General features: G+C 40.5%; 1 protein-coding gene across 1 annotated transcript; it reads left to right on the forward strand.

Annotated features, from left to right (window-relative positions):
* The first annotated feature begins 1,090 nt into the window (after positions 1–1,090).
* LOC139477386 (von Willebrand factor D and EGF domain-containing protein-like) lies at positions 1,091–24,637 on the forward strand. The gene is made up of 19 exons (XM_071259947.1): positions 1,091–1,121; positions 2,536–2,625; positions 3,830–4,024; positions 5,489–5,635; positions 6,198–6,212; positions 9,714–9,976; positions 10,549–10,635; positions 10,952–11,305; positions 11,558–11,646; positions 11,909–11,969; positions 14,764–14,946; positions 15,450–15,643; positions 16,129–16,366; positions 17,525–17,689; positions 18,583–18,766; positions 19,274–19,464; positions 20,541–20,792; positions 22,614–22,728; positions 23,169–24,637. The coding sequence occupies exons 2-19, from the start codon at positions 2,559–2,561 to the stop codon at positions 23,825–23,827; spliced, it is 3,459 nt and encodes a 1,152-aa protein (XP_071116048.1). The 5' UTR covers positions 1,091–1,121; positions 2,536–2,558; the 3' UTR covers positions 23,828–24,637.
* Positions 24,638–26,278: the final 1,641 nt, after the last annotated feature.

Here is a 26,278-nt window from a genome sequence, read left to right on the forward strand (position 1 = left end):
TGTGTGTGTGTGTGTGTGAGAGAGAGAGTGTGTGTGTGTGTGAGAGTGTGTGTGTACTCCGGACCAATGCCGATTTTATAGTGCAAGCCCACTGAGATACCATGCCGCAGTTTAACATGAATATCCTGCTCAGACACAGTATACTGACTCCGAACCGAGCAGGCCTCGTTTTAGCCCCTTAAGACCGACCGACAGACAAGGTAACAACAAGTATAATCTTTTAACATCTTTAACCACCGACGTTCCGCTCTCCATGACCTCTGGGGTGTTACACAACAAACCGACAACATGTGTTAGTCGATTGTTTGTTTGTTGTTTGACGCCGCCGTTTCCAGCCCAATAAATAATCGAGTCGGAACCATGCAACCAAGTGATTGACATCATGAGCATCGATCTATGCAACTGAGAGACTATGACATGCATCATCCGATCCCCTTAATTAGTGAACCCTTTCTAGGAGTTTATTTGTGATAAAGCAAACAAAGTATTAAGTGATATCTTGCATGCTTGACATTCGGAGTATCAATTCCTTCCTTCTGGCAGCCGCCGTCAATAATCAATGTTGTGAACAAACAGGGCCGGATTCCCTCATACCATATGATTTGTTTGTTTGTTTGTTGTTTAACGCCGCACTCAGCAATATTCCAGCTATATGACGGCGATCTGTAAATAATCGAATCTGGACCAGACAATCAAGTGATTGACTTCATGAGCATCGATCCACGCAATTGGGATCGATGACATGCATCAACCAAGTCAGCCACCCTGACCACCATGCAGACCATTTATAACCCGGATCTTCAAGGGGGTGTAATTCATATGTGATATGTCTGATACTTGTGCATTTACAAGGAGCTCTACGAAATGTTCCCTCAATGCATTATAACCTTTTTTGTTTGTCACACCATTCTAACCCGGATCTTCAGGGGGGTAATCCACCGAGTACACGTCACAGGTAATCACTGATACAGGCGAACACACCATATTGTGTGTCAATCCCAAGCACATGATCAGTAAATTTGGACATTACGTCACGAGAAGACATATCATATAAGGAGGGTCTTAAGACTTCCTTGTTGTAACGTACATGGGCAAAGCTATCACTGGTGGCTGTGAATAGGGTAAGTTGACTTGGATCAAACTTCATTTCTACTTTGAATTTGGCATGTGCTTTGAAATACCCCTATTGTTGGTCATGTCAATTAAATATGATTATGTGTAATGCTGTGATTGTGAATATTGTTGAATGTATCAAGAAAAGACTACCAACGCAGTTGTGAGTTTGCACACATTGGATTTAAAAACTCCATACTTTCATTGTTACCTCGTCTCGACTGAAGGCGAACTTTTCACAAAGTTTTCAAGTTCTAAGATCCTTGTACACACTTTGAACATGTCCTCATAGACCGCCTCTGTGGTCTAGTGGTAGAGCGTTCGCCCGTAGTGCGGAATGTCGGGGGTGGGGGTGGGGGATGGGGTCAATCCCCCGGCCGCGTCATACAAAAAGACGTTAAAAGGTGGTACTATTTGTTACCCTGCCTGGCGTTCGGCATTAAGGGGCTAAAACATAAAACAAGCACTGGTCATCACAGTCAGTATACTGTGTCTGAGTGGGGTATACATGCTAAACTGAGGTATCCATCTATGTTTCCTTTCATGGCACAGGAATACCAGAATGCACACGCTTTAGGATTGGGCCTTTAGACCCGGTAGCATGTAGGAAACACAGTAGAAGTTGGAATGAAGGGCCTTTAAAACCATAGAAGCTAAAGTTGCGAAAAAAGTAGGAATGCATCTATCACTCATGCATTCATACTGAATATACGTAGACGTACCAGGTTTGTCGAAACATTCGTGGCCTCACATCGAGAATCGTTTCTCCAAATAATATCCTTTGACTACAATATTCTTGGTCCAGTCTTCATCTCGTTTTCCCCCAAAGGCCTCGATGGCGGCAACCACCTCGTTGTCACTGATATAAACTCTACCATGTAGATGAGATGTGTGGTCAACGAAGGGATAAAAGTGAGAGGGTGTTCGGTCAGGAGGGAAGGGGAATTGGGAGGTAATTCAAAGCCACAATCTGCAGATGAAGTCACTGCCACTTGTGACCTGTGGACAGGCACATTTTCCTGAAGTACTTGCACACATAAACGGAGTTTTCCCCGAGCTTTGTCCGTGATAGTTTCTCTCAACTAACGTTGTAATGTGTAATTTTGCCCTTTGATAATCTGACCCAAATGCAGATAGTCATGATTAACCCCTTACTGTCTAAAACAAACCAAAGCCCTGAAATTACCAACTTAAGTCGCTGCCTGTACTTATGGTAGGGTGATGTTTCCACTGTTTGTTCTGAAGCTTTGACTCTGAACCAAACCCATGGACCTCAGATCTCTTCCTGTATTATTCCTGGAAAATGCTGAAAGCAGTGTATTTGTATTCCCACACTCACTCATTTACTCATATTTGGGATGTTTGGCCCAAATGTCTTTATAGGTCTATCTCCATTGAATGATACATGTGTCTTCGGTGCAGGCGTTGCTGCGGCATAGTGGAAGATGATATATCTACAGACGCTCTGTTCACTTGCCATAATGGCAGGGCATGTCATACGTGCACAGTCAGGTGAGATATGTTTGTGGCGATGCATACGTTCATTAACTGATTACTTGCAATTGTTGAGATCACAATTTTTTCGTGTCAGAATTTGAATTTGGCTCAAACGTAATTCTTTACAATCGCAACACTAATCACCACCATGGCTCAAACAACCTTTAACATTAAGGGATGATAATGATCAGAATCTGGTAAATAATTTTGTCTTCATGTATACTCAATTGTATAGGGAGTAATGATGTTAATGAGAACCTGAATCCTTCTTAGCCTAACCACCTATAAGGGTCAACTTGCACAAAGCATTCTTAGCGCTATGATCGTCTTAACTCCCATACTCTAACATTGACCAGGGAGACTAGTTTAGACTCATATTTAAACTCACTTCTAAGATCCTTTTGTGCATTTGGGCCCAGGATAGGAACAGTCAAAGTTACGTCATCCTCCCGAGACAAGGGTGTCCCCTACCCTGTATCAAAGCCTATTTTCTTAAATTATTTCAAGCCTACTGTTGTCGCCTCGATCGTAGCGCCACCATGTGCAGAACACCAGTTGTGTCCCATGTGATGAAAACGCCATATCCGATTAGATCGCTGTTCTTATTTCGAATGGCTTCTCAAAGATGACTACAATAACGTAAGGATTTGGGATTTCATCCCTGACAGACAAACAGTATAACAGATTACAACAGTAATGAAACTTATTACTGTCGGATTTCATGAGACTACACAGCAATAAGTAACATTGCAACAAGAAACACCGAGCGGGGGATCGTCTAAAAGTAGAACTGCATCTCAGTAATTGTTATAACCGTTCAGTCGTCTGAGTTAAAAAAACAATGAAATTTACGCTCAAATATATAAATACTTAGCGAAAAATTTGAACCACTTCGAAAATATTTGTCTCAGCTTAATTCTTGGAATAATGTCATCGCAAATTCGATAGGCGATGGATCTGGCTAAAGCAGCGACCACGTTTTCGGAACACGGATGTTGATTTTGTGAAACGTTCTCTGATTGGACAATCGATATGTGCGATAGTCCTCTCATATTATAGCACAGAAAGGTAGGCTTGAAATAGCAATGTGGAAACTAGACTTAGATATAGGGTAGTGGACGCACTTGCCTCTGAGAGAGGGAGGTAAGTATATCTAATAGACTCGGGTCTATTATGCAGCGAGTAACTCGTCTACTTCATTCACATATGTCGTTGTTAGATCCTTGTGTGACGTTCGAAGCCTTTCCAAATACCACTCGTCGAGGTGCAACCAATCAGTTGTCTGCTGGTGATACGGAAATTGATGACAGGGACGACCTAACTGACGCTTGGTACGGCAATGTCCGGTATCTACTCCTTGACACAGCCCCGGGCTTCTTGAAGTGTGGTACTTGGTTTCCCGTGTGGAGGCGGTGTAAGTAAAATACGTCAGTTTTGAATAGCATGTCAGACAATAGATCACACCACCCTCGTTCTTACCCCGATCGCTTATTTTTTTCTCATAATGTAAGGGCTCAGTTTCATTGACGTGGAGTCTCTTCACAATAGAATTAAATTGTGCACTTTTGCACACATTTATTTGTCTCATGATCCTCTTGTGAAAATCCCTTAGAATAGGTTCGTAAACAGACCCAGACCTATCCAGGCTAATAAATTTGACTGTGTCCTGTTTCATAAATCCAATGAAATAATTTATATTATTGAATTTTCTGTCTCTTTTGACACTAATGTGATTGACAAGATTGAGGAAAAAACATGGCAAATATGCGGACCTTGCTTTCGAAATGTCACGCTTGCATCCCAAGTACCAAGTTGTCCGACTCCCCATTGGTTTCGGTGCCTTAGGTTTGGTAACTCCCAATCTGTTGACTGACATTGGGAGAGTACCCGGTTTGGCTACCAGGAATACAGCCATTCTGATAATCTGGGAAATCCAGAAGGCTGCAGTGTTGTGGAGTCTTCACATTCTCCGAAAGGTTCTGGGTTGGTTTGACAAGGCAGCGCTTCATGGGAGAAGTCCCATTCGCTGTCTGGGCTGCGTGTAGAGGGGGGCAAGGGCCCTGAGCTGATGATGTGCCACGATCACCTAAACCCTCTATGCTTCATTTTTTTAAATCTGTACATAATAATAATCTTAATGATAATAATTCCATTTATATTGCGCCATATTTCCACACCAAACAGGGGTAAAGAAATAGACAAATACTTTATACAGTATTTATCTATTTATGTCCTCCTTCGCCAACAAGACCGCCTCCGTGGTCTAATGGTAGAGCGTCCGCCCGGAGACCGGAAGGTCCGGGGTTCGATCCACGGCCGCGCCATACCAAAAGACGTTAAAAGATATTACTTGTTGTAACCCTGTCTTGCGCTCCGTATTAAGAGGCTAAAACAAAGACTGGTCGACTCGGAGTCAGTATACTGTGTCTGAGGGGGTTATTCATGTTAAACTGCGGCATGGCATCTCAGTGAGCTAGCACCATAAATCGGTAACAGTCCGGACTAGTACAAGCAGCCACACACACAGGTTGTGCATGCACGTCGCCATATAAGCATCCAATAATCTTAACGACGATTAAACCCAATTTCACCTCACCTCACCTCCTTCGCCAACATCATAACGCATGTACGCATTGTAACACTACTCACTTGGGTGGGCAGCAAGTGCCAGTGTTATGCACCCATTGCACTAATTGGTACATTAAACACAAAGTGATAAAGTGGCTAATTATATAGTTACTACAGTTCCTGCCTCCTCCCCTCAACGAACTTTCCCAGAGAAAAAAAAAACATTGAAACTTGCGGGTCCTAACCTTAAGCTTAATGAATCGAAATTTACAAGTATAGCAGGAACGTTTGATGTCTCCCCTTCCCACAGCACACAACCGGTCGGTAGCAGAGATGTGCGTCCAGTCCACAACCGACGACTGCCAACGCCAATTTTACATCGATATGAAAGACTGCGATGGTTACGAGGTGTATCTGTTGAAACGTCCGCCGATATACAGAGCGGGCTTTTGTGTCGGTAAGCAGTGTAACAGCAGAAGTAATCTCTCAATGACTGTTTGTTTGTTGTTTAACGCCGCACTCAGCAATATTCCAGCTATATGACGGCGGTCTGTAAATAATCGAGACTGGACAAGACACTCCAGTGATTGATAGCATGAGCATCGGTCCACGCAATTGGGATCGATGACATGCATCAACCAAGTCAGCGAGCCTGACCACCCGATTCCCGTTAGTCGCCTCTTACGACAAGCATAGTCACCTTTTACGGTAAGCATGAGTTGCTGACGAACTATTCTACCCCGGAATCTTCACGGGTCCTTATTGAATGTAGCGTACAGAAGATTTACATAAAACCACCAAAACCCTTTCCATATTTATAACAAAACCGTCTGCTAAAAGCAGAGTCGTTTGTACAATTACAACTATACTACCAACATTTTTTATATTTCATGTATATGCAAGGTTAATTTTAGCAAATCCTTTGTTGATATAGAGACACCATTTTTTATTGTTGGTGAACGTTAACTGAAAGTACCAATATTGTCTGTAAATTCTCAATGATTGACTATTTGTTTCAGCCCCAAATCCAGAAGGTAGTGTATATAACCAGTTTGACCAGTGTGTGAGTTTGGTAAAGCGGCCTTCTGAACAATGCTTCAGCTATTAAGGCGTGTTACTTAAATATGGGAAGAAAGTCCCATGGGATGCAAGTCTTAGAAGAATCCCACCGGTAAGGGCAAGGTGATGACAATACACAAATCATAACTTGGGATTCGAGCCAACTGTCAAAGGATTCTGCCACGACTAGGGGATGCACCTGTGTACAACAAATTTGAGACCAGGGCCCACTTGCACAAAGCGATCTTAGCGCTACAACTATTGTAAGCCTATGTTAAAGTATGGGAGTTACGATCATCTTAGCGCTAAGATCGCTTTGTGCAAGAGGTCCCTGATCACCCATTCCTACAGTTAGATGAGTAAGCTGTATGAAAATGACCAATTGTATAACAGGCAAACATAAACCTTTTTGCCAGCAGTAGTATTACACTACGTTGACAACGATATCTGCAACAAGGAATTTAACATATGAACCCCACTAATGGGGTTTTAATTTGTGTTAAGAGTACTCAGTAAGTCTGAGCAAACATGTAGCTCTAGCTTTTGTACGTCCATTCCCTACCTTATTCTACCTTCATCGTCAGAATGGGATCGGAAGCTGGGCGGTTTCAGCTGAATCTACAGGGCCAGGGTTTAATTAAGAACGGTTCGTTGAGTTTCATTTATGACTTACTACTGCCACCAGGAACCACCACATGGGCTACCATGAGAATTCTCGTCTACAGCATGACAGTCATATTGTTTCTCATTTATGCTGTTTCACGATTGCAGTTTGGGGTTAACAACCTCATATTAACCATCACTACATACTCGGCCATGACATTGTGTTAACTTTAGCGTCAGCTTCGTGCTCGTGGTAACTGTCTATCTCTAAGGTCTAAACAACAAACTAACTGAAATGCATGTGGATTAGTAAATCATCAACATTATGTAGTTTATAAGTCTGTAGTTTTGATATTTTAGAATCAGTTGATATTGCTGATAATGATGATTAGCTCATATACGAATGAAACCGCCTCTGTGGTCTAGTGGATAGTGCGTCTGTCTGGAGAACAGAATGTTGGTGGTTCGATTCCCAAACGCGTCATACCAAAAGACGTTTAAAGATAGTACTTGTAGTTACCCTGTCTGGCGCTCGGCATTGAGGGGCTAAAACAAGGACTGGTCAGCTCGGAGTCAGTAGACTGTGTCTGAGTGGGGTATTCATGTTGGGCAGCACTACTATCCGAGTAAAGTCTGTACTTGTAGAAGCAGCAGCACACACACACACACACACACACACACACACACACATCACACACATCACACATCACACACACATCACACACACACACATCACACACACATCACACACACACACACATCACACACATCACACACACACATCACACACACATACACACACACATCACACACACACACATCACACACACATCACACACACACACATCACACACACACACATCACACACACACATCACACACACATACACACACACATATCACACACACACATCACACACACACATACACACACACACATACACATCACACACACACATCACACACATACACACACACACACACATCACACACACACACATACACACACACACACATCACACACACATATCACTCACACACACACATACACACACACACACACACATATCACACACACACACATACACACACACACACACACACATATCACACACACACACAGACACAGACAGTGTGAATGAAGAGTGCAAGAGCAGCTACATTATATTTGTTTTTGCATCCGCTTGAGTCTGTTCGATCATGTTTGCTTCGTGCATGAAGTTTCTGTTTCAACATTTCCCAATTCTCACATTGACTCGGGTAAGCCGCAATGGGAAAATCATATTGAGAAGGTTGACATAAATGCATCTATACCCTAATATTACCCTCAAATGTATCTCTTCATATTTTGCCTTTGTATAAACGAACGATAATACCGTTTTATTTATTCTTAAAGGTAAGCATCGTAAACTGTTCAAAACCTTATTATCTATTTTGATCATTTACAGGGATGATTATTAATACCAAACTAGTCAGATTAAGCTTTTAACTGCCATCATTAATACACTCCAGCATGCATGCATGTGTCCAGCGTTGTCATTCACTCATCACGCATGCGTCAAGCCATAGATATTATGGGAAAACATACTGGGTCGCATGAGAACAAATTAAAAATTCCACGTCGAATGAATCTAAGATGTAACGTATTAGCTGTAAATGCATGCAGAAAGCATGCTAGAATTATCTTGTCATCCACACATGCCTCCGGAATAACGGGAAATTACGTAGCAGTAGCCATTATCAAGTCTTTGAAGTGATACAGATAAAGAAGAGAATGTATTGATGCCAACTTCTTTATTATGAGGACCGCAACTTTTCAGAGTATATACCTGACAAAGGAGTAAGCATATACTCCGCAATGTTGTGTTCCTCATAATAAAGAAGTTGACATCAATAAATTCTTTTCAGTAGTCACCTTGCCGCGACAATATATGACAGTAGCATACAAATGGCAAACATTAGATAGATTGATCACAACAATGTAATATGTTTTATGTCAAGGGTATTGAATTTGTAACAAACCGACAAGGTGGTTGCTCAATGAGGGTGTGACATTAAATCTACTAAATCTACTGGACAGTTAGGCATCTGTATACAGTGATTTAAATATCTTGTTGACACTGTGTAGGCATTTCATATTTTTCTTTATGCAAGGATGTATATTTCTCGTAAAGATATAATCTCAATATTTCCCACACTACTGCACACACAATGTGTTTTGTGTTAACGCTTGTAAGGTGAGTATTATCTTTAGTGGTAATGTGTACACAACATAAGATAATGGTACTTATGATACTCTATCCCTGGAAATTTGATCTTCACATTGTACTTGACTGAAACGGATATGTCAAAATATTTATTCAGTGGATTCTGTAGGTAATTATAAAGCAAATATTTTTATTGGTATCAGGTAGGCAATATTATAAAAATGTTTTCCACCCTTGGTAGATCGAGTATCAAATAGGTCATTTAACTATTTTGAATAGTTTCATGTTAACATTATAAACGGACATTATCGTGTCTAACTTTATGTGTCTTAGGTTAAATAACGCCATTATCGTATTTGTTCTACTTTGAGAGACCCCAAATTGCGATAATACCTTCCAGTAGGATATAGTGGAATATAATCGAATACCCTTAAGCCAATTTTTCTTTTGGAAGTAAGCACTTTTGTGACTTTAAAAACAGCATTAGTCTTACACGTACATCAACATAAGTATATACTACCGACATTTTACAATATGGGTCATACTCACAAACCATGTTCATTTGCACGTCCATTTGGTTCAATCACAAGTACGAGCTCATTTGTAGATTGAGTTTCATATATTGTGTTTAATTCCTTTTTTTATATATGTTTCGAACATGTCCAGCTGCTCCAAAGTTTACTGCAAGTCCTTCCATCAACACAAGTCTAAAACACAGGTTTGCCTCTAGTGAGTTACTGTTTCGATGTCAGTTCAACCGGTCTTCTACGCAGAAGCTATGGTACGAAACCAGCTGGTATGTTAACGATGTACTCACAACAACCTTTGATCCCATGGAATGGACCTCGGGTGGATTTGATTATGTTGCCAACAATACCCTCACAGAGGCTATTCTTAAAACGAATGGCATTTCAAAAGCAGGCTTTAACGTAAGTTCAAAACCTGTTGTTGTTTCAGTACATGTATGTCTTAGGATTTACAAAAAAACCTTTATAATATTATAAGGAAATAATAATACATGGAAATGATTTATGTCGATGTTTATTATCATTCCTAATACAAGTACGTGCTTTCAAGTAAGTCAGGGTTTTTTGCAAATTCAGGAATCCACAGTCAGAATACACGAAACCTCCCTATAGATGAATGATATTTATAAGATGGGTGTGTGTGTGTGTGTGTGTGTGTGTGTGTGTGTGTGTGTGCTGGGCCGATCATTTTGATATACTATAGTGGGTGGGGCTGAGTGGTGGTGGCGTGAGGTGGCTGTGATTTGATTTTCTGTCGAACAACATTGTAGTTAAAAAAGAAGAATTGGTTCGATCGAAATCCTCAAAGGAATAGTGACCGAAAGTGATCATCACCCGTCTCTAACTAACCTACTAGCGATATACACTCACACCCCTACACCCTCATCCAGCCCCACCCCACCACCCGGAATATTAAATGGGAGTATGATACAAAGGTTTTTTAAATTTAAATTGTTACCGATCTTCATCACTAGTTGTCTTGTGCTGTGAGAGCTCAATTCGCTCAAGGCTTGCCGAAGGGGAATCACTCCTTTTCTGATGTGGACTTCATTGGAATCAAGGTAATCGGTAACAATACATTTTCGTACAATCAAATACTGAATCAGTAGCAGCATAGCAAATTGTGTCATGAAAATTAAGCCTTAAATACACATTTAAATCTGAAAATACATATTAAGTTGCCTATTTTGAAAGGACATGAATTCAAAGAAATGAATATTCAAATACCCTCATTTTGGTAATTTTGTTTATTGCATTAGCACATTAGCACATTAGATAGCAAGTGGTGCAATATTTTCATAAGCATCTTAAAAAAAAATACTTGTTTCAAACGGTATTTTTTCTATAGTTTGTTATTCAAGGACTTCCCTTCTCCAGATTTTGCAACCAGAAGTTGTACTAAAGGAAGGAGAGACGACAAATGTCCACATACAGATGACAGTTCCTTTCGGTTGTGGCAACATCACTCGGATTCTGATGACACCATGCGAGTTTACTGTAGAGGTGGAGACAGCTGATCCAGATGGGTGTGGCCAAGCTGCTGTCATCCAATCCCGATGTGGCATTCCTAACATACCCGCGACTGATTGGTCTAGGCGTTCACCAATCACAGTGTTAGGCAGAATTACTCCAGAGTATGGACGACAATCGGCCATTACAACACTGAAAGTGAAAATTCCTGACAGTTTTGCTTTCCCATTTTGGAAAGAATATCATGTTGGAAATATTACGGTAAACCATCATGCATGCTAATTACATTCCTGAACCAAGGAGCAAAATGAGACAACACTCATATATTTTGTCATGTTACTGATCTCTTAAGCTACTTCTGGGCCGCGTCTATCAACTGCAAGTAGTTAGTCAGATCTATCTTCACAAATAACAAGGCCTTTATTGCCGGCCTGCTACATTTATTGCTGAAGATCTTTCTGAGCCCTTGACCGCAAGTTGAAGTTTTCAAAACATGTGGAACCTATGTTGTAGGTGACACTGGAGAGAGACACAGCCCTAATTCAACAGAAATACTGCTCATCCACAAACGATCCTAATTTAAGAACATTTGATGGATTAAGGTATGTAATGTATCATAGGTGTGTGAGTGAGTGAGTGAGTGAGTGAGTGAGGTTTTACGCCGCTTTTAGCAATATTCCAGCAATATCGAGGCGGGGGACCATAGGTTTGTGAAGTTTTAAATGGTGTGTGGCATGTGCTTTATCAAATGTATCGGAACAAAACTTACCAAAAGTCATCAGTGTCATAATGCACATATTTTTCTAAATCCACATTTTGCCGAAGTATGAATGAGTTCAAGAGTAATTATATCTGTTTTTACAGGAATCGATTTGACGTGGCTGGCGTGTTCACATTGTACCGACATCTTACCGACACAGTGGAGGTAATTCAAAATGAAATATGCAGAATGTATTTTTGCGAACCTAATGAATGTACCTAAATAGAGTATGCCTCTATGAACAATTATTTATTGTCATATCCGGGTGTCTATATGAATGGAATGGACATATGCAGGTACATGCATGTATGCTTGGTGTTGCTATTTGCTGGTACCCGTATGACAGGTGTGGTCATATCCTGGTACCTGTATGACTGAAGTGGCTATTTGTACTTTTTTCTTCTGAAAAGCGAGTTGGTATTTTTTTACGGCACATTTCAAATTCAATCTATGGAAACAATGTTAAAATTTTCTCACTGTTTACTCAATACAAACAATATACAATATAGGTTAGTTTGAAAGAGAGCAATGAAAATAGCAGTATAATAAAGCATTTTATAAATAAAAAAAAAATAAAAAAACATTTTTTACAACACCATGTGTAGCAAAACCCAGTCAACTTGACATGTTCTAACACACATCTACTGGGGGAATGTACTTTTCAATTACTATGATTGTGGAGGGTGGACATAAGTAACATAACATTTGATGTAACCTGACGAAAAAAAGAAACGCTACAAACTGAAAGTTGGACACATTGGCTCAAAACCCTGAATAGTGTTAAAATCAATCGCCTAAATACAACAACAACAGTTTCCTGAGTAATATACGTTCAACATTACCCAGATCAGTGGAACTTGAGTTTGAAGTGAAATTCTTGGACGGGAGACAGCCGATACTTCGTGGACGTCATTAGTGAGGCGGCGGCCTCATCCAACGCCACAACTAGCCATGAACAATAATAATACCCATGAACGTTGTGGAGTTTTTGTACCCCAAAGCATTTAAAAAATATTGAAAGTCCAAGTATACAGTAAAATACATGTCTCCAATCACAAAGATCAGTTTTTGCCTCAGATTGGTCAGAACTAGGACACAGTCACTTACATCATGACAAAATAGAAACAGGTGACACCAGCCCCATTAGACTCCATTTGTATAGGGAAAACGCACCCATCAGGAAATAATGTTCCAGACAAGTGCAAGCAATGTTTGAAGCCAATATCATTCAGCCCAGTTCTTGTGGAATGGCCCTCTCCCATTGTCGAGTCGACCAAAATTACACCTGATGGTGTTATTGGATGGAATCACCTCCCTTTAACTGAAATATGCTCCTATGGCATTTCTGCACACCATTTCAGAGGCAATAAAGAAATGAATTGGCGTTACATACTAATTACATTTAGCCCTAAACAGCTAAATGCGGTTATTGACATGCTAACACCAATTCTTCAACCATAATATTTCTTCTGCCACATGTCTATGTTGACATTCTAACTCTGCCACCATCACCACCACGTCACAGCACTCACTACGTCAGATCTCTTCACTTCTCACTTGTCGCTATATGGGTAAAACAAAGCTGATGCAATGTTAATTTTTAACTCACTCACTTCTCACTCTCTCTTGCCTTCCGAGCCATGTTGGTTAAACGCTGTTTTTAAATCATGTGCTCAGCCTTCATGCTCACTCATGTACATTTCAGAGTCAATGCTTGTCATTATTCCGTATGAATAAAACTCATGTTGCTGGCGTCGTTTGGGTGGGCACTATCCATATCAACTGGCAAAATGGTAGCACTATTATGCTGGTTGTCTGCTTCACAGCTGGGGCCCATTTATCCAGCCCGCAGATCTTCAGCTAGTGGATGCTATGACATGGCCTTAATTAACTCTAGTCTCCTTAGGGTCCAGCAGAGAGAGTGGTTAGCCCGTCTGCTTAGCGAGCTGATTTATTTGCAAGCTGTACTGTTCTAACCCTACTGGAGTTATCTCCCTTTATACTTGTGCCCACCTCGTCCATCCACAACTTTGCCTTTTCTCCCCACAAATTTACCTTCTGTTGTCATTCTCTGTCATTCAGTGCATATTTATTTCAACGGTCGTTTACATCACACCAGTAATCTCTCAACTATACACATTTAATATATTCCAATCAAAGCCACATTTCTGTAAATACTATGTGTATTTTGGAACTTTTGAATCACCTCAAGGCATTATTTAAAAAATCAGAGAAGCAGGATTCACTCTTAAACCAAGCAAATGTCAAATTGCTGCTTATAGGGCATATCTTCAGCAAAGATGGCATCCATGTCGACCCTTCAAAAATAGATACCATCACACAGATCCCACCCTCTAAAGATGTCCATGACGTGTGTCATTTCTTAGATTTGGCCTCGTATCATCACACATTTGTAGTAAACCTTTCTTGCATCGCCTCCCCTCTCTAAAACCTAAACGGTCTAACAATTGCTAACTGCTAAAGAAAGCCCTCACAACAACCCCCGGCTTTTCATATCCCGAGCAAAATAAACCCTTCATCCCCATAACTGATGCATCTCAAACTGCAATAGGGTTCATTTTAGGCCAACTTGATTTTCATGGCATAATGTGGAATGATGTTGTTAATCCATGTCTTTTGACCAAACAAGTGTCTTCTTGTTCTGTTTTCAGGAGCAAACAATGTTTCTTTTGCTTGACAGTTTCCAAGTAAGGGCATATGATGCTTATGGTCATTTCTCATCACAGTCAACAACTGTTATATGGCCTCTTGAAATTAAAGATTGGAAATGATTATTGATAAATAAGGGTTACAGGCATACTGTCTCTCATGGTCATGTCCCTCCTCCCTCTAGAAATGAAATGGTCCAACCCTTATGTGTTTGGTTACAAACAATAACATGTATATGAATAAAGGGCTCCTGTGGCCCGCATAAGCAACACTGCTCTGTAATTTCCAGGTGCAAATCGAGACGGAGAACTGCGGGGGGTTAGGATTCTGCAACTGTGGAGTAGCCGTGCGATCTGGAAAGACAGTGTTTGAGCTGAGTCACTGTACCTCCAACATCTGGCACATTGGGTACACCTCATGCCGAGACGGGGGAGGGGCCATGGACGTGAAGCGGAGGGGGTCGTATTACGAGGTAGTCCAGAATGTCCAAAAATGGTATATTCACATCAATAGATGTAGATCATGGACATATCTAATAAATAAAGTGACAAACCCCTAGAAATCTCTGTTTAAAGCAGAGTCGATTGTACAACTGTACGATTGTATTATATCATGAGAATTAGTTTATGAATCATGATCAAATGGTAATGATACCAGGTTTTCGAGAAAAGGTGAGACTATCCTGCCCCACCGGTGGTAGTGTCAAAAACACATGAAAAGGCAAGTCAACTGTTCACCAGAAAAAAACACGGGAACATATGGTACAAGTCAAAATAGTGAATTGCATCGGACACACCACACACCCGCAATCACTATCAATTCAGTTATTTTTAGTTTAGAGAAGTCCGGTCAGGTATTTTAAATTCCATATACTTATGTCTTTTCCCAAAATGAATTGTCAAAAGAGATTTGGGTTTTAGTTATTACTGAACAATACCATGAACAGACTGCCTCATTGCATATGTTCTTTGATAGGTATACCTTCCTAGTGGAGCCAAACTTCAGGCGTACATCATTGGATCTAGACTAAATATTTACTTAACCCCATCTATCCAAGACCGGAACAAGACTCGAGGCCTCTGTGGCATTCTTTCGTCAACTTCAGATGATGACTACATGACAAGAGATGGATCCCTGGCTCCGTTTGACCAGTTCACCAGTTCTTGGAGGTAAGGAGTTTCCATATGCATGTAAATGTGTGCAGGCTTGTGATATCACCATATATTGTTTATTCGAGTTTTTACAGGATCATGTTATTATGGAATCACTCCCTGGAGTAAGTTACTGTTGAAAGTCACCAGCTAAGGTAATGTAATCTACTATTCCTGTCAACCATCGTGCCTGACTTCATGTAGGTAATAGGCACTGTGATATCAGGATTCCTATTTTCTTTCCCTTGCATTAATAAAATGGGTTATGATTTTGGGCTGCTGTTGGTTGGTCAGATTTGTTGATGTGAGGAGAGCCTTATGATATGTAGGTAGTTGGTATTGGCTCGTGTATGAATCCAATAATAATTATGGATATAAAAGATCCCAATCCACAACATTGCAGCCTAGGAACAAACTTTTCACACAGCATCAGTTAAGGTTACTTAGTATACAATCTCATGTATATTGATACACAAATACACAGAACAATGTGATTGTTTTAGAGTCGATCCCCAAAACAACCTCTTCGAACCTTCGGTAGTATCCCAGATAACGTCCATTGTCCCGGCTGTGGACCAGTATTGCTCTTGCGTCAATACCAAGATCACCTGCTCTGCAATGACCGCATCGCGCACCTGTACGGTGCCGGCAGGATACAGATCAGTTCCTAGAAGACAATGCACTATATCTGGTGCAAGAAAGAAACGATGTGCAAGGAATCCAGTGTCGCGCGTGAGAAGGGTGAGTTGTTAAAATGGACACCGTCCGTGCCAGATGTCGTTTCCGGTGCAGAACCGTAAATGTTTCTTCACCAAACTTGGCACATAGATATATCTAGTGGTAAACTGGAGCCTTTTGGGGAACTTTAAAAGATATAAAAATCGAGTTTCCATGGCACACGTTTCCGGAGCAGATCTTGAAAACCATATCGGATATTTTGACCAAATAGGTCTAGTGGTAACGCGGTGCCTTTGAATGTTTGGGATTTCCCAAAAACTACTTTTTGGAGTTTCTAAATCAACAACTTTGACAAAATCCATGTAGAATTTTGGATCTATGTTTCTGCCGAACACAGCAACAACTGGAACTGCTTCCTTATTCAAATCACCACATTGGGGGAAATTGCTGAGAGCATAAAAAAAGAATTAGGTTTGTCACTCGAGAAGACTCTGTGTGGAAAAATATGAAAAAGTGTGAAAAGGGGACCTTAGCATATAAACATAGAGAATTGTGAACAGTGAATTCAGTCGCATAGTACATTAGTGGTGACTGAATAGAAAATGAAACCAAAAGTTCAAAGGCAATGAGGTTTATAAACACGGAACACTATGCTTTAGTTTCAAGTGAGTATGGTTTTGCGCCGCTTTACAAATATTCCAGCAATATCTAGGCGGGGGACACCAGAAATTGGCTTCACACATTGTTCCCATGTCGGGAATCGAACCCGTGTCCTCGGCGTGACGAGCGAACGCTTTAACCACTAGGCTACCCGACCGCCCCCCTTTTTAGTTTTGAGATGATGTTTATGAATAATGAAACCTAATATAAAAGTGATTAGGTTTATAAATTTCTTTGTTAGTTTTGATGTCGGTTGTTTAACACCGCACAATATTCCAGCTATATGTCTGGACCAGACAATCCATCGATTGGTATCATGAGCATCGATCCACGCAATTGGGATACGATGACATGCATCAACCAAGTCAGCGAGCCTGACCACCCGATCCCGTTAGTCGCCTCTTACGACAAGGGTAGTCGCCTCTTACGACAAGGGTAGTCGCCTCTTACGGCAAGCGTAGTCGCCTATTACGACAAGCATTGGTTGCTGTCTTAACCCTAACCCTAAAATTGTTATCAGTACATTTACATATTTCATTTGAACACACTGTCTGTTTACAGCAAACTAGAACTGGTGATCCAGAATGGGGAGGTGGTTGGACAGAACAGCGGGCCAATGAATTCTGCCGACAATTGATCACATCGTCGAACACAACAGCATTATGTCAAGACGTTCCTGGTGTTGACGTGAACGCTAGTCTCAGCCAATGTGTCACTGACATACAGGTAATTGCATTGACGTTTTGGAGAAGAGGATGCAATTTCTGTTGTGCATCAGTTTATATGCCTAAGTATGTCTAAGTTTTCATTTTGGATATACTGAAATAACGCCTACCATTTCCTCCACTACAATGATAGGACAGGTAGTACTCATCTAGCCTGCCTTCACGATACTATGGTTTAGTCAAAAATGTGAGTGAGCGAACTACGGTTAAGCTCAGCTTTAGAAATATTAGGGCTCGTCATCTTAAATGCTTGAGTGAGTTGGGTTTAACGACGCTTCCAAAAATATTTGAGTTCTATCGTATTGAGGGTAAAGACACTTTTGTGACACTCATCATAAAATAGTTACCCGTCAGACGTGTTGGAAGAACCACCATGAAGCCCATTCCACAACCGTACAGTGAATCGCAAGACATGAGGAAGGTGCTGGAAAACAAGAATAATAATTTCAGGCCCAAAACGGATTCATTTTCACCACCACCGAATCCTGGCACTCAAGTAACCCCGCGAGGCTACGCCGTAGATTACCTTAGCGAACACTCAGCAGAGTGAGTGAGTATGGTTTGACGAAGCTTTTAGCAATATTCCAGCAATATCACGACGGCGGATACCGGAAATGGACTTCACACATTGTACCCATGTCGGGAATCGAACCCGGGTCTTCGGCGAGCGAACGCTTTAACCACTAGGCTACCCGACCACCCCGACGCTCAACAGAACTGCATTGGTTGCTGTATCGTTTTATTGTATCGTGGGTTAATAGATAGATTATCACGATCGTTACCATGACTTTAGTTCGCATATGTTCGTATGTAAATAAAACATATTTTCAATTACTAGTCAATCAATTCTAATTATCACTCTCAGTGCTCAATATCCATGTCTTGCACTCTTAGTTGAGCCAGTCTACTGACTTCTCCCAACTTGAGCTGGACAGTGTCCGGGCACCTTGCATTAAGGAAGTCATGGTAAACCCAGCGTTGAGAGAAGTCCAGTCTGGGTCATCGCAGTCCATCTTCGACAGAGTCACAGAGCGGTCATGTCTCGGGGAGTGCTCTGGAAATGGATTGTGTGTGAATGGTAATACTCATGGGGATCACTTTTATTTCTTATGCATGGATTTCAGTGTGTGTGTACGTGCGTGCGTGCGTGCGTGCGCGCGTGCGTTTTCCAGGTGAGATATATTAAGAACCCAACAATTGACATTCTTGGGTCTTGGAGTGAGTGAGTGAGTGAGTGAGTGAGTATGGTTTTACGCCGCTTTTATTCCAGCAATATTTCGGCGGGGGACACCAGAAATGGGCTTCACACATTGTACCCATGTCGGGAATCGAACCCGGGTCTTCGGCGTGACGAGCGAACGCTTTAACCACTCGGGTCTTAGAAGTGATGGGTGTGTGAAAGCTTCTTTGTTATCGAAAAAACATAATTTGTTCCAGAAAATAATACGGGCCTCTAACATAACAGTCAGTATCACGAACTAACCATTCCCCAATATCTGTCACAGCTGGTAATATTTTTCGTTGTTCATCTGGTCCAATCATCGACAACTGTATGATATATAACGTGTCCTGTCTATTCTGTTAGGTTCGTGTGAGTGTAACACTAATACCGGAGGTGAAGACTGTTCCACGGATCTCACCAAGCCTCCAGTTTTGTACGACGTTGCCGACGATGGTCACTGTGACATTGGAAACAGTAGTTGCCGTGAAGTCTCTGTGTTCGGTTCAGTGTTTACTGGTGGAGCTGACTCGAAGTGTTTGATTAGAAGTTTCGCGGTATGCATGTTTCGTTGTTAAAAAGTGATATGGGTTTTCCAAAAAGTGACAAACCCTTCCATATTCATAAAAAAGTATTTGCCCAGATCGGAGTCAATTGTACGATTCCGACCATATCATGGCCATGAATCACTCTCAAATGGGATGATACCAGATGTTCGCGAAAAGGTGAGCGTATCTTGCCCCGACTGTGGCATCCATCACAAACACACGCAAAGGCAAGTCAAATGTTCACCTGCAAAAATCCCGACGGCGTTGGGTGTTGCTCATAATATCAATCACTTGTTTGTCAAACCAAGACACGATTAGTTACAAGCTGTCGTCAAATGGCTTGAAATATTGCTGAATGCGGTGTTTATTGTTGTTTACAAATTTATTATTGTTATATTTGTAAATGTAGTCCATTTAAAGCTCCATTCCATCCTATAACTGAGTGGGAGGGTTGAGTTTAACGTCGCTTTTTATAGTATTTACCACTTCGGTAAAACCCACGAGCACGGGTGCGGTAATGACAAAACTAGAAACATATTTGTGGCGAACCGGGATTCGAATATCACAGGTTCCCCCAATCCATTCAAAAAACACATTTGCACTGATACCTCGTGTTACAGGAATGAGTGAGTGAGTGAGTTGGATTTAACGCCGCTTTTAACATTATTCAAGTTATATCACGGCGCGTCAGCTTAATGTGGGAGGAAAACCCGAAGTGATGCAGGTCTCAGACGTTTACCACTTCGGTGAAACCCACGAGCACGGGTATGGTGCTGACAAACCTAGAAACATAATCGGGGTGAACCGGGATTCGAACCCACAATCATAGGTTTCTGGCGTGTCAAGGGGACGCAACTCTGCACAGCGAATCGCGGCGCCATAGACGACTGGGCCCCCCGTGCCCCCCGTGACCCCGTGTTACACGAGGTTGATAAGATGCCAAGGCAAGAACAGAAGCCCCCTCACTCGTACACGATGGCGTGGGGTTGATCATGCTGTCACCAAATGGCCTGGATCCCGTCACGGTCTTAGCCGCTATTGCGTTAAACAATATGCATAGGTTCACTGTTTGCCCTATGTTATAGGTGCAAGAAAACGGGCACATGGAATATCAAGAAATGTCCACTACAGCCGCTGTCGACGAAAGTATAAGCGAAGTGTTGTGCACGGTCCAGATACGAAAAAAGCGTTCAACGTCTTCTCCGGCCGACGTAGTAGCAGCTTACAACATCTCCGTGTCCAATACTGATGACATCTACAGTGACGGAATTGTTGTGCTGGTCTACGACTCCAGGTGTGTCACAGTCAACCATACGACTAGACAATGGAACATTCAGGTACTTGAACGAAACCTCCAGGCATTAGCGATAACATAAGCTGTAGGCTTTATGTACCCTATGCATGGTCGAGTCGACAATGAGACCGTATTTCACGAGGGATAAGGCGACAAGGCATTAATCTTATCGCCATGTTTACCACAATTTGGAAACAAGCGGACATTAAGATACGAATCGATTATTTGTCGCCATTTTGCCAAACAAAAATGGGTTGAAATTGAGGCTCTGTGCATCACGTATATCTGACGTGAATGAACATTACGTGACGCCGTTTCGCTGTAAGGAGCTTGAAGCGTATAGGTTACACCCTATCTGTACAACAGCCCAATGGGCAATAGTTGTGAATGAAAAATAATTCCCCAAAATTTTCACAATAAGGGCAACCAGCTTGCTCATTTCATGCAATTGGCAGGTAATTGTTCTGCCTAAAGCAATTGAAATTGGTATTGTTTTACATGCTTTGTTTTTAATAAAGTAAACTTTATTATTAAGGGAATAAACTGAAATAAATAACAACCAAACACATATGTGATCTTAGGATTTTTTTCTAAATAAAAACACAGATCTATCAGTGTTATCTGCACTTAAAGAGTGTCTGAATCACACACATCACCGCTCAGTTCAGTCACAGCTGGCACAGGGTTTGTGGCTATGGCAGGCACTATTGCATCTCATTCCGGATTTCAAACAGGAGCATCTGTTTGGCAAGTAGTTGCTTCTGCACTTTTTCCATTTGTACACCGATGTAGTGGGATACATGGAAAGTAACCCAAACGTCATAGACCATTATAATTCGAGTATTTTACATCATGGAAAGCAGGATAATCATAGCATGTACATGCGTCAAACCATGGAAATGGGAGAGAGAATTTCATCTTCAATCTAAACGTAGTGTAGTTGTGCGAAAACAAGTCCGGAGCACCAACCTCTTTTGTCATATTTTGTCCTTCTTACATGTGGCTTAATTTTTGTCACCATTTGCCAACTAATTTCTTAAAAAAGGTTCTTAATTGTTTGTTAGGGTGTTGATCAGGGCTCCCTTGGTACAATGATACAATCAAGCACAACAGAAGTGTAGGATAAGTAGTATTTTGGGAAACTGAAAATGTCAAAGTTTAAAGGTTACAATAATGGTAGAAAATTTATCAGACATTTTCAAATGGCTGACAACTAGCCTTTGGTTTCTTTCTTACACTTGCAAGTGTTTGACTTCTGAAATGGCCACAATCATAAGTAACAAATGCTATATTTGGGATAACACTTTCTCAGTAAAGTCCAGATTCTCGTACCTTTTGGGGGTGGACTTCCATCCGGAATTAGAACCCTTAAAGTACGAGAATCTGTACTTTACTTAGAAAGTGTTATCCCAAATGTACCATTTGTTGCATTTGTGCGCTTTCTAAATGGCATTGTGTGTTCAAATTAAAATGTTCAATGTTTCAATATTTTCCTAAAATGTCTAAATCATTCACTGTAACACATTGTATCCTTTCATATGCATTTTGTCATAACATAAGTCATAATGATGCAATTACAGTGCTAAAATGGTCCTTATCCTGCCTCGTCAGTTATAATTGAGGATAACAATGTGCCGCATTGAATAGATAGCTCGATAGATAGCTCGATAGCTCGATAGATAGATAGATAGATAGATAGATAGCTCGATAGATAGATAGAAAGATAGATAGATATATAGCTCGGTAGATAGATAGATAGATAGATAAATAGATAGATAAATAGATAGATAGCTCGATAGATAGCTCGATACCAGCTAGCTAGATAGATAGATGTTCTACATACATGCGTTGATCTGCCCTTTAGGAAGGCTACTGTATTCACAACAGGCTGTGTGTACAGGACGGGAGGCCAAAGCCTGGATCTGACTGCGAAATATGTGACGCTTCCACCTCCCCCGCTGTCTGGATCAACTCAAATGGTATATTTTAAATACACATTTGATCAATACAATATAAAACTTTAACTTGCATAGTTTAAAGGTCACACCAACTGTACCGCCTGGTCGTTTTAAAATGAAATCATACCTTAATAAACTTAATCCTATGAATTGTGTACGCGAACACCTGGTATAGTCAATAATTGATAGTGATTCATAAAGAATATGTATGTGAATTGTGGGATGGAAGAAATGGCGTGCATAATTTTGCGAGTATCGAACTACGGATATTACCATGTTTTACTGTGTAATAACCCCCCCAGGAAATTACCAGAACGAATCGTAAAATGAAATGAAGACATTCAATATTAAGACACATGATGGAACCAGAGTGAAAGGTCAAACGAAAGGAACGTGAGGAAAAAAACAACTATACTTTGTGTCACACAGTTATTGTAACAATCCTGTTGTTTGGTTTTCAGCTTGTAGATCACCTACTACTACGGACAGGCAAACCCAAACGAGTTCAAATACACACAGTGTACATACTACTAACATCCTACCAAAAACAATTCGAACGTCAACTATGCCACCCGAAGAACATCGTACAACCCATGTATCAGCGTCTCGGGCAACTGGCAACACGGACAATTGGCAATGGGCGACTACAACAAGCCTTCCTTCAATAGCACATACTACAACAAGCCTTCCTTCAATAGCACATACTACAACAAGCCTTCCATCGGCAGGACAACCTACAACAAGCCTTCCTTCACCAGGACAACCTACAACAAGCCTTCCATCACCAGGACAACCTACAACACGCCTTCCATCACCAGGACAACTTACAACAAGCCTTCCATCACCAGGACAACCTACAACAAGCCTTCCATCACCAGGACAACCTACAACAAGCCGACCATCGCCAGGGCAAACAAATAAGAACCCCATGCAGTCGGAACAGATATCAACAGTAAATTCCACGTTGCGTACCACTAGCAAGTCATCCCCGAATGTTACGTCACCACCAATAAGAGGTTCTGTTACAATGCCAGATTCGTCTGCTATTAAGTACGTAATGGAGTTTCGTTTATTGTTATTTGCAGTCTTTTTGTCTGATGTCTTCTTGGCATATTATTGATGTTACGAAATTGCAGTTGGTGTATATGTAATCTTCATGTTGATTGTTCTTGAAACGGCATATTGTGTGGTATATTGGTTCTACAGGTTAACATATGTATGGGTTGTTTTGTATTTTCAACAAATGTTGTTGTTTTCAATGCGTTCAATTTAACTCTAATTTTTATTGGTGAATTCTATTTAGTAAAATGTATATGTACGTGGTGGTAGCACTTATTGGTGTTTATTGCACAATATTATTCAATATGTAGTGCTATGTAGTATCTTCAAGTCTGTTGCATTTCCCCTCCACACAAACGTATATAGTGTCATAAGGTGTATATCTTGTATTAATCAGGTACAATCCTACATACGTTCCGTTGTAATACATGTACACTCATCACAAAGCACCCTAAACATATTTAGCTTTGGATTGTAAAGTTAAACATCTTAAAGGTAAACCCAACAATATATGCAGAATCAAGCCTTTAGTTTGAATGTTTGGACTTAAAAAATTACTGAAATATGATTATGTGACATGAAAATAATGACAGCGGACACACACATTACACATACATCACCCTGAGTACATTCCCTGTAAAGCACAAGGCTTTTAAAGAGAGATGCACCGATGTCAGTACTGGTATTCAACTCGAAATGATATACAATATCCCTTTCAATTTTTTGTATTGTTCCAAAGGTTGACTCTGTTTTATGCAGATATTTCTATTGGATATGGAAAGAGGTTTGTTGCATTATAACAACGCCTGCAGCAGGTTGCGGATTGATAGACGTCTCTGTTGAGATATCGGTATATTGTCGGATTCATGTATTTTCCATATATTGAAGCTAATAATAAAAAGTATTTGTAATTTTGATATTGCATGTAATTTTGATGTTGTCAATAAAGCTTCTCTACTTTTATAAAATGTTGCTTATTTTCATAGTTAAATTCTCTGAAAACTTTTGATTTTTCAACTTAAGGAAAATCTTTATTCCTTGATCCATGGGGTATTTGTTACTAAACATGGTGACCATAAATGTAATTACATCGATATGTTCAGTTCAGGGCAATGTGTCAAAATTTAAAGCAAAAGTTCACACAAAAAACAATTTGTGAAATGCTCCCTCATTGATTACATCAAAACAAGCGAATTTGATCAAAAGGTTATACTGAAGCTTCGGGAATATCGTTGATCGGACATTGTTCAATAATGGTCAAATAGCCAAGTCCCTTCCTTTGACTTATCCAACTGAACTAGAATTGAAAGAGTCGAGTAAAACTTTTAAAAAAACTCTCTACAACACTGAATGACAAGCGTGATCACCTCAACTTTCCAATTGTAAACTTTCCTGTCATGTCACCTGCCATACCTTTTGAGGTACAATCGGGCATGCCCCTTGTAAAAAAATGTCAAAGAACGTCATACGTTACAACTTTCAAAGCCTCAGCAGAGCTTTCCAAACGTTTTGTGGTAGACGTGGAGGACATTCCAAAATATTATTTTTGAGGTGGACACTTATTTCAGTAAAATCAAAGCCATTTTAACATCTCTTGACTTAATGAATAAACAATAAACAGTCGAAATATAAAAACGCATTTTTTAAAACTCGTGTCTTCGGGAAAGTTACGAGTAAAACAACATGTTGACACATCTGGGCTCACTTCTAATCCAAAGCAGTAATTATCAGCTTGTGATAATACAAAAGATATGAGACAAGTAGATATTCACAAACTTGATGTAAATAAACATGCACACACAACGTGCAAGTTAGAGCCTAACTGTTAATGAATATAGAACATGGATTGTAAATGTTTCGCAAAATCTGGTCCAGTTTCAATTATTTGAAGACTGTCGAGAAATAGTTGGACTATTGATGACCATGTATATTTAGAGCTATGCATAAAGATTCCGAGTAACAAGACTGCATGATCAGGGGGATGACAACAACGTTCAAAAAGTCAACTATCCTCTCATGTCAAGCAACATTCCATCAGCTGCAGTTTTTGATGTCCACGATTCACGTCTTACGTACAATCGAACATACTCTTTCTTCATAGATTTAAAAGAGCGCCATACAGCTCCTCCTCCAAAGTTATTTGATCAAGGTTTTATCAAGTTTTAGTAAAGAGTTCAAAACATTTAATGATAGGCATGTGGCAGACTTTGCGATTTTTTCAGGTGAACACTTAACTTACCTTTGCATGTGTTGGAGACGGGAGCCTCTGTTGAGGCAGGATACGTTCACCTTTTTGCGAACATGTAGTATCATCCCTATTTGACAGTGATTCCTAAACGCAATCTTATGAAATAGTCCGAATCGTGCAAACGCAATCTCTCACTATACCTTTGTTCAGTAAATAGGTCACCCTATAGGACCATGTAATAACACCTAATTTTAACAAAGTAAACTGTTGACGATTTAGCGAGATGTAAATATGAACATGATTAAATGTTTTAATGAAATATCG

The sequence above is a fragment of the Haliotis cracherodii genome, unplaced genomic scaffold (genome assembly GCF_022045235.1).
Source record: "Haliotis cracherodii isolate W230 unplaced genomic scaffold, xgHalCrac1.p SCAF_33, whole genome shotgun sequence".
Classification (NCBI taxonomy): domain Eukaryota; kingdom Metazoa; phylum Mollusca; class Gastropoda; order Lepetellida; family Haliotidae; genus Haliotis; species Haliotis cracherodii.

Bases quoted from the DNA above. Each gene is read 5' to 3' on its own strand.
- LOC139477386 (XM_071259947.1), top strand. From the start codon at position 2,559: ATGATATATCTACAGACGCTCTGTTCACTTGCCATAATGGCAGGGCAT. The intron at 19,465-20,540 runs GTATGCATGTTT...CCTATGTTATAG, and splicing joins GTTTGATTAGAAGTTTCGCG to GTGCAAGAAAACGGGCACAT. The intron at 22,729-23,168 runs GTATATTTTAAA...TTTGGTTTTCAG, and splicing joins TGTCTGGATCAACTCAAATG to CTTGTAGATCACCTACTACT.